The sequence below is a fragment of the Amphibalanus amphitrite genome, unplaced genomic scaffold (assembly GCF_019059575.1).
Source record: "Amphibalanus amphitrite isolate SeventyFive unplaced genomic scaffold, NRLGWU_Aamphi_draft 000277F_arrow, whole genome shotgun sequence".
NCBI lineage: Eukaryota > Metazoa > Arthropoda > Thecostraca > Balanomorpha > Balanidae > Amphibalanus > Amphibalanus amphitrite.
In genome coordinates, this window is record NW_024881772.1 from 632,089 (window position 1) to 642,180 (window position 10,092).

Consider the following 10,092-nt stretch of genomic DNA (forward strand, 5'->3'; position numbering starts at 1 on the left):
TGGTTGACTTTACCGTGATCGTTTAAACCTGGCTCTGGTGGTCCCAGTCGCTGATGAAGAGAGGATTGGGAGAAGTGAGCACGAGGTGACTTACCGAGTCTGATCGAACGAAACTACGGACACTATGAATCCCGACATTCAGCGGTGCCTGGTGCTGCTCGTCCTGGTGCGGCTGGTGCTGCTGTTGGCGGCACCTGCTCCGGCCCTCTACCCACGCTCCGGCGCGCGCCGGGGCGCGCGGACAGCTGGCGGTCAGCTGATTGACCGGCCCGCGGCACACTGGTCGGAAACGCCCTCACGAGAGGCCACGGGCGATTCCGGAGTTTCGGATTATTTTTTATATAGATCGATTTGAAATTGATCAAATTATTATAATTAGGCCAAAAAAAACTAATCCGGGTGACCAAAAATAACTGTAATCAGCCCCCGAAGATGGGGTATCCCAGAACTCGGAAACTGACGCGGAGCAAGAGGTTTCTTGAGCCGGATATTCAGAGTCTTATTGCTGATAGACACCAAATTGAAATCCCACATATTATGCATCAAAATGTTTGTTATGAAGTTGCCGACTGTTCAGTGCAAATTTTTTGGTATACTTTTTCCCCAACTAAGATCTACTGTAGCTTTTTTATGAGGGCTCTCCTAGAGTGATTCTGGAATATAACTGCAAAGTTTAGGTAAGGAAACAACAGGTAGTCCCATCTAGTCCCACTCTGATTTTTTGTAAGATGAAGCAGGATTTAAATTTACACCAGGGCAACATAAAAGCTAACTGCGCATATTTGCGCAAAATTTGCAGGAGCCGCTATTCCTACCCAACTACCGCCCGCCCCGCCCCAGTTTCGGCTCGGCCGCCGCGCCCGGCTTACGCTGACCTGTGTGGCCTGCACGGCGCACGCATCCATGCGTAGTTGACTGGTCATTAAAAACAGACGCGCTTGAGTTTATGAATTTTGTGGAAAGCGCATACAATATGGTTTTATTATTGCATTTATGTATGTATTGACATCAAAAGCCTTCCACATATTGCGTGGCGATTACGGCTTGCATTTAGAGAGCCTTGCTGTTAGTGACCATCACTCGGCTGAAGAAAGTGGAAATTGAGACCTTCGTGAATATAAGACGCTGCGAATATAGGACACCTGTCACTGGCGTCAGGTTACGTTGGGCCGTCTTTTTACATTAGATCACAATTCCGGTATTTAGCCCTGGCCGGACCGATTGGTTTTCTATATTGACCGGGGAGGGCTGATACAACTCCCTCGCCGTTTCGCCTCTAATTGAGCTAGAGCCTCGCGGAAAAAAAAACGAGCTTGTGTGTCGTTATAAGACGCAGCAAGTACTACCCGATTTAAGGTCTTAGGTCAGCCAGTGACCTCTTAGGTCAGGTAAGTGCCACAAGGCACGGGCTCGGTTTTTGGTTAATTACTTTGCCAAAAATGGTCGCACTGCCGCGATTTTGGCATCATCGTGCTTGTCTAGCTCAGGAGCGTCGAATGCTATACTTGGTGTTCGGGTGAAGTCAACTTAAGGCGTTAACCTCGGGTCAAGGTCAGGTCGGAGCCCCTCAGGTCACGAAAATGGTTGAAGGGGGACATATCGCATATCACTCGATTCGGCAGGTCTTCCCGAGTCCAATGGTGGCTTTCCCGACTCTCTAGCTCCATCTGATCAGGAGTTATTGACGAAAAACTTATATGGCCTTAGTGACGTCATAAATGACGTCACGCAAAGTCAACAATGCTAAAGTGAAGCACCGGACCTTGCAAGGAGTGCATGAAACCATTCCCGGTGCCCGAATAGCAGCTTCCAATTTCCCTTGTTCACTTAAAGTGGTGCTAGATCCTGTACTATACTCAATTATGACGTCATAAGTTAACAGATTCACGTCATATATTTAGTGCTTGACATCCAAATGATAGCTTACATATGACAGAGAAGGTATGCAAAGTTTTATGAAGTTTGCTTCACTAGTTGTGGAATAACAAGCAAAAAACTTTTGCGGAAAGGCCGCTGGCCTCTCGCTGGAGCGTTTCCGACCAGTGTGCGCGGTAGCGCGCCCGCCCCGCCCCCGGACCGTGGCGGCCGGCCGCCGCGCTCCCGTGGGACCCCGGCCGGTTACCCGGTCGGCCGCGGAGGTCGGTGACAGGGGCGAGCCCAGCCAAACCCGGCGGGGGAGACGGGGCCGGCCGCGGCCGCGCGGCTCCGCCGCTGGACAAAAGTGGCGGGGGCACCCAGATCACCGACAGCTATACGTAGCTTCACTAAACGTGCAATCGTTGAAACCACACCTACTAGACTTTCGACATGATATCAGCGAACACTCATATGATTTGATCGCCTTAAGTGAGACGTGGCTTCGCCCCACAACCCCAAACCGACTTATTCCGGTGCCCGGATATCAGCTGTTTCGGAGGGATCGTGCCGATGGCCGAGGCTACGGCGGTGTCGCCGTGATGGTGCGGGACGGTTTTGAGGTCACAGTGCTTGACATCCCGGGCCGAGCTGTGGAGGGAACCAAGCTGGAATGCCTCTGGGTCCGAGTCCGTATCGGCTCGCGGCGAGTGACCGTTTGTTCGCTCTACCGGCCACCGGTGCAGACATCCGCTCGCGTCGCCGCCGGTATTGACGAGTTGGAACGTCAGTACCAGCACGTGTTGACCGACTGCGCTGGTCCCGTACTACTGGCGGGAGACATCAACATCAACTCAGCCGGCAGAGGAGACACCACTGCGGCCAGACGTTTGCAAGAACTGCTGGACGCATATTCGCTGGAGCAGCACGTCCGCGGTCCCACGTACGAGCCGTCTGGATCCGCCATTGACATTCTGTGTTCCACCAGCAGCTGTGCCCGTGCGGGATCACTCAGCTGTCATTACAGCCCCCACCGGTGGTTGCGCGCCCTCGTGACAGTTCCCGAGCATCGCCCACCGCAGTGTAGCGTCACAGCCCGGTGCTGGAGCAGATTTGATGCTTCTGAGGCGAATCACCGACTGCGATGTGTTGACTGGATGCCTGTTTTTTCGAGCGCCGACCCCGCCTCACAATGGGACTATTTCATTAGCCAAGTCACGCCCATTCTAGATTCGCTCGCTCCCCTCAAACGCTTAAAGGTACGAAACCCGACAGCCCCGCCGATCACTGCTGAGACCAAACAGCTGATGTCTCAACGGCGCGCGTGCTTACAACTCGGAGACCGAGAGCGATACAGGGACCTGAATCGGCAGGTTAAGGCTGCTATCCGCCGTGACACCCGTAACGCCCTGCAGCAGCGCATTCAGGAGAGCGGCCGGGGCGGCATGTGGCGTGCTATTGGTCCAGTTCTGGCGGGGAAACGGACATCGAAACAAATGCCGAGTGCTGATGCCGATAGCATGAATCGCTACTTCGCTGATGTTGGCACCCAGATTGCGAGACAATTAGACACCTCAGGTCCCGAGCTGCCTGTGCGTCTGCCTCGGGTTACCTCGGGACGCTTTCAGGTTCATCCCGTTACGCCGGAACGATTAGTCAGTATTATGGCCCAAATGAACAACAGCTCAGCATGCGGCGCCGACGGACTCAGCATGCGTTTCATCAAACTGTGTTTTGAACCAATTTGCCACGTCATCACGCACATTATTAATTCTTGTTTAACGTCTCACACAGTCCCTCGGTCATGGAAGCTCGCAGTGATCCATCCCATCCAGAAAAATCCTAAATCTACAGAGACATCAAACTTCAGACCAATATCCATCCTTCCAACGATCGCCAAAATCACTGAACGAGTAGTATATGAGCAACTTTTTTCCTACCTCTCAGCCCATCATCTCTTTTCCCCCAGCCAGCATGGTTTCCGAAACAACCATTCTACCGAAACTGCACTTCTGACCTTAACTGACAGGGTTTTTGAGGCGATGGATCGACGACAGGTGGCGCTACTTTGTATGCTGGACTTGTCTAAGGCCTTTGACGTGATACCCCACGACCGATTGCTCGTCAAACTTGAGCAGTACGGCGTCGACGTCCGCTGGTTCTCCAGTTATCTTGCCGATCACCAACAACAAGTCCAGATTCGTACACCGGACGGTCGTGGTACTCTGTCACGGCCTTTGGACAACCCCATCGGCACCTATCAGGGATCCGCGCTCGGGCCGTTGTTGTTCAACGTGTACACCACCGATATGTCACTGTTTTTGCCGGAAGGTGCCTTGTACGATCGTTGTCTTGTACAATACTGTGATGACACGCAGCTAGCTGTACTGGGGAGTCCAAGCGATGTCGGAGCTATGGTAACCCAGTTGGAGCGGGACCTTGCAGCTCTGTCACTCTGGTTCCGAAAAAATGGGCTAAAGATTAACGCAGATAAAACTCAGATCATTGTTTTGGGCACAAGGCAGCAAATTCGTCAACTAGCCCCGATAGAAATCAGGTTCATGGGTACCACTACTGTGGGAACGTCCTCAGCTAAAAACCTCGGCGTCACTTTTGACGAGAGCATGACCTTCTCAAATCATGTGACTGATGTAGCCCGCCGATGCACCGGTATTCTGAGCGGCCTGAGTCACAGTAGGCACTACCTACCGAAAAGTACGCTGGCCACTCTGGTTCAGGCTCTAGTAGTCTCATCGATCCGGTACGCCATTGTTGTCTATGGTGGATGTGGTGTCACCCAGATGTCTCGGCTCCAGCGGCTTATCAATTTCGGTGCTCGTGTTGTGTCGGGCAAGCGGAAGTATGACCATGTAAGCGAAGTGCTGAAAGAGTTGCGGTGGCTCTCGGCCGAGAATATGTGGCGTCTACGGTCTGTCACGCTATTAAAGAAAATCCTCGAGACAGGAGAGCCCGAAGCCCTATCCAACGCGATTGTGTCGCGAGGTAGCGTGCATGGGCGTGATACGCGTCAGGCCGACCTGCTCGATTTACCCGTGATTAGAACGGAATCCGGGCGCCGCCGGTTCCTATACGCCACTGTATCGCAGTATAACGCTCTGCCTCAGGCGCTGCGCAATCTCGGTCACAGGCTCTTTCGGAGGGAGTATCGGAAGCTCCTACTGCGTGAGCAACACGGCGACCCGGCCAGTGTGTAGCGGCGCGGTGGCGCAAATGTGAATATGTGTGCAAATGTGATGCGTGTGTGTTGTATGTAATGTTGTGCCCACCTCATTCGTTTCACCTGACTCGGCAGCCAATAATAGCCATTTTCGGATGGATCGGCTTGCCACGATAAGTACAATACAATACAATACCCCCCCCCCCTGCCAGGCCGTGTTATGAAAAATGCCCTGCCAGGGCGAGGGTTAAAGCACTCACAGGACCTACATACCTTCTGGCCGAGTGGGGTCGGTAAACGTGGGTACAGTCGTGTACAGGTTGATGGTCCACCACTCTTTATCTACCGGGTTCCTATGGCTCAGCATTGGCAGCAGCCGCCTGGTACCGGTAGGCTGTGCCGCATGACCCGAGAGTGAAACGGCACAGCCTACCCACACTGTATGACACCGGCTCGGGTCGCCTGGTAGAGCGATTTGACCGGACGCTGCGTCACACCGGCTGGGAGGGGGGGGGGGGAAGAAGGGTCAGGCCTGTCGATTTGGCTCGGCTCGGTGCAGTGGAGAGGCGGGCTGGAGTGTGGTGTGGGGAGGGGGTGATGCGGGGAGGATGTGAGCGGACCTGGGGCTGGGCGTGTGTGGTCACTTGTCGCATAGAACCGATCGTATCCCTCCTCCAAAAATTCGTTTTAGAGATATTCACAAAACCCATGGGGGGTCAACCACCCATCTCCCAAGTGGGGTGCGGAAGGACAGGTAAGGATGCATGTACAGCCCACCGCTAAAGTAATGTAGGGGTTTACCAATCTCAACGGTTGGCTTTGACTGGCGATTGTTTAATGCGGAGTGATCGAAAAGAAGATGTCAGTAGCTAAAGTTGCAGCTGCAAGGGTGACGATACATATAAGCTACATTCAAAGTTTCATTGTAGTCTGGCTAAGCGTTCCTAAGCTTCAGAAGCAGAACATACCCATGACTGAAACCACACATTACTTCTGCTGTGGACTGTACGGTCTCTCATGAATTGCAGGAAAGAAAGAAAACAGATCAGTCACCAAATAATCTTTCTGAAAAGTGGACTAAACGCAAAGCCTCCCACCGAGAAATAAATATCCAGCACGTCAAGCGCTTCGAGCCGGGCCCTCACTACCGGTCAGTCTGACAGCCAAGCACTCCACTCCTACGCTGAGCTACACCGGATGGTGGCTACGGCCGGGGCAAAGTCTGGCCGGGCGGGCGGCGGGGCCGGGAGGTCGGCGGCAAAGTCAATTAATGTTTTGTGGGTTCGGGTGCCGGTCACTCTAGCTTGGTGGAATGATGGTGTATCATTGGAAAAAAAACTTACAGCGTGGAGTCCCGGTTCGAGCCTCGTCAGGGCTCCGGCTGCTTTTCCGAGTTAGGATGGTTTGATTGCTATTGAGGATTATCAATAGACAGATGTGACAAATGTATTATAGTGCATGTATGGCCTAAACTTTTGAATTCATTTTGAATTCATTTAGATTGATTGCCATTAGTGGTTGCGAGCCATTTATACGGTTTTATACATGGCGATTGATTGTTTGATTGATTGATTGATTGACTCATTCATTCATTTAATACGTGCCGAATTTAGCATACGAATTGACATCCAGCATCAATCCATAAACGTATTGCCTAAATATCATGCATAGGCACAAGACCGTTGCCTCGATACCGTGCCAAATCACGTATTGCACAATGGACAAGTAAAGTAAATTATATTCGATGGGTCTTCCGTGCATTGTGCTTAGCAAAAACAGGAGTGCAATTTTTAAGCGACGCAAAATGTGCAATGCAGCAAGTGATCACACACACCCGACCAGCCCCCATGGTCCACCAACACGCCCCACACCACTCGCCAGCCCACGCCAACCACTGAGACGAGCCCCTCCCCCCCCCCCGCGCTGGTCTGACGCAACAGCTGGTCTACAAAGCGCTCCACCCGGCGACCCGAGCCGATGTCAAACGGCGTGGGTAGACTGTGCCGCATAACTTTCGGGTCATGCGGCACAGCCTACCGGTACCAGGCGGCTGCTGCCAATGCTGAGCCATAGGAAACCGGTGGATAAAGAGTAGAGGACCATCAACCTGTACACGACTGTGCGATCCCCCTCGCCGTTGATGGAGCTCGATAGGCGTTATCATAAGTGTATTCGCGGCCATTGGGGCGACGTAAGAAAAGAAGAAAACAACTGGCCCCAAGAACTTTAAATTATCAGTTAGCATGCACCTTTTCCTTGCTATGTAGAGAATTTACCATTAATTGTTAGAGAAAATTGCATTTAAAATCTTCCATTTATGCTTTTTTCATCGTTTGCACAGTATGTTCTTTTACTAAGCTAGAAACACTAATTAGAAATAGTTCCCGCATCATCAAGAACAATAGGGAAGGCTTGAAGTGAATACAATAATCTAAACGGTTTTTGTAATCCATGTGAAGGCACTTCTAAAATTGCCTTTAGAAATATTAAAGGCAAAAGTTCAACTTTTTCACAAGACGGATGGCTATAAACCTATTCAACGTGTGACAACTCAGCCGGTATTTCGTCGCCTACAGCCCAGCTTTCCCTAGTGACCGATAGAGGCGCTGCTATCGATGTCCGCCCGTGCCGCCTAACGTAGAACCTCGTGGGAAAAAAACGCACTTGGACGCCGTTACGAAATGCAGCGATTGGTACCTGATTTTAAGGTCAGGTCTCAAGGTAACTGGTGACCTCTGTGGTCAGGTCAAGTGGCCCAAGTCATGGTTTGGTTTTTTGGTAAATAGCTTCGAATAAATGATCACAGAGCCGCGATTTTGGCATCATCGTGGTCAGTGGTCACCTAGCTCAGGCGCGTCGAATAGGATATGTTTTGTTCGGATGAGGTCAACATAAGATGTTGACCTTGGGTCAAGGTCATGTCAGAGCCAGTCAGGTCACGAAGCTGTTCGAAAGATTTTTGATCGGGAGTTGATTGAGATTTTGAGTTTGGTCGGGAGTTATTGACGAAAAACTTATGACCCTAGTGACATCATAAATGACGTCACGCAAGGTCAACAATGCAAAAGTGAAGCATCGGACCTTGCAAAGAGTGCATGAAATCACGAGTCCATGTGCTTGAGATAGTTGTATATTATTCCTGGCGCCAAAATAACAGTTTCCATATTTCTGCATTGACTTATAATGGTGAGGTCACGTGATCGCCCTGACCTCATGTGATCTTTAGGAAAAATCCGAGTTAAACAGGTTTTGAGACCTCTTGAGGATACTACGTTCTGTAACTTTCATCTCCCTGTGAAAGTTCGTCTGGCACGGAGGGTGTTACGAAGTTGCGGCATCTGAGGACCGTGCAGAGATTCATTTATATCGTCGTAGCTCAGTGACCTGACCTGACCCAAAAATGCAGTTGCTGTCAAAAGATCCAGCTTGAATTAAAGGTCGTTCATGCTTTCAGCTCTCTATCCCCGGCGTGTTCGAGCTATCGCGAATATAAAAAAAACTGGGGCGAGGGCCAGGTTTTTAATTTTCATTTTTGTGTTATGGCTGTGTTACAGGATTTGGTGCTCATTTATATGGCGTGGGTATTGACAGGATCACGTGGGTGTTTGGACACCCCCAGCTGACAGCTGCATACAATTCTCCACGTATGCCTCAGGTTCGTACATACGGTGGCTCTGTCCGACTGCGCACCGAGTCACTGGAGCGGCTGGAGCAGCAGGCCGGCGGCCTCCAGTCGGCTCAGCGGGCCGTCGACAACGCCTACTCGTTCGTCTGAGGCGCGCCTGCCAGCACCACTGGTCAGCTGCAGTGCGTCGGTGCTGCACTCGCAGCTACTCGGACAGGGACCTGCGCAAACACGTTGTACTTATACAGGTCACCGCCGATCAGTACCTAATGTGAGGATGTACGTAATCGAACAAAAGCCGGCACCATTCAGTAATAGTGAGATGTATCGTCAAAGGCGAGCATCGCACAGCTTCGTATTTCAATTAGACAACTTTCTTAAATGTGTCACAATTCTGCCTGCCACAGCATACTCGCTATCATCGAACAACTGTAATATCTACCCACCTTGACGCACCCCAGAGTCTCTGTGACCGCCACTGGGCAGAGTTGTGAACCTACGCGCGTGCATGAAGAGTCATTGCTGTGCGAGTCATTGCTGTGCATTCCAGTATAGTATAGCCATTGATGATCTGGACACAGTGGCGTAGCCAGACATCAGCGAAAGGCTGATGGCATGGTGCTCGAGGGGGCGACTTTTTCGGACGCCATTGTCAGCTAGTGACAGGGGCGTCAGTCTAAAATGTAACGTCATGCTTATGCATGATTTACTAGGTGTTGCAAAATACGAGTATAAGAACCAAGTTTCGCTGTTTTTTTTCATAAAATCCAATTAGTGCCATTGCAGCCCAGTGTTTTTTCATAAAAAAACCTTGGTCTTGATGAATATTTAGCACGATATAGGAAACGAGCTCAGGCTACAGACATTTTATTCTCAAAATACGCATCCATGCGAATTTCTTCGGCCGACGTAGCCTATAGAAGACGACCTTTGATGATGTGAGTGTGCATGATCGACTTTGAATAACCGCCATAGAAACCTGCTGATCTCACTGAACATTCGCCTTGCGTAACCCTCAGGCAAATATCTACATTGATGGTCAGGTCAATTTTGCGACCTCTCCATTACCTATTAGTTAACCCGCGCCGTGCTGGTGGCCTGTGTTTTTCGTGTCGTGCCTGGGGGGGACGTTTTCACGCCCCCCTCTAACTCGGCTCCTGGGCCACGTAGCGACACACGGTAAGTGGCAATCAAAGGAGCGTCAAAAATAATAATGACAGAAGCATTTCGCTCATTTTTTAGATCAGGTCAAAGGTCAGGTCACCAGAGGTCATCAAAGGTGAAATTTAGTCCATTTCAGCAATTTTGGAAACTTCCAACGGCTAACTCGGGAACCAATCGAGCTACAGCGTCGCGGAAAAGCGCATTCGATAGCCCTTTTATAGACCTGAGTGTTGCTCTCAGATTGGACATCAGGTCAATGGTTTAGCCTCCA

General features: G+C 50.9%; 1 protein-coding gene across 1 annotated transcript in view; it reads left to right on the forward strand.

Annotated features, from left to right (window-relative positions):
• LOC122387208 (SH2B adapter protein 1-like) overlaps nucleotides 1–9,442 on the forward strand; it is a 367,382-nt gene extending 357,940 nt beyond the window's left edge. Inside the window, exon 8 of the mRNA XM_043377161.1 lies at nucleotides 8,688–9,442. Within this exon, the coding sequence (XP_043233096.1) occupies nucleotides 8,688–8,807 (120 nt within the window). The 3' untranslated portion in view covers nucleotides 8,808–9,442. The remainder of the gene's footprint in view (nucleotides 1–8,687) is intronic.
• Nucleotides 9,443–10,092: the final 650 nt, after the last annotated feature.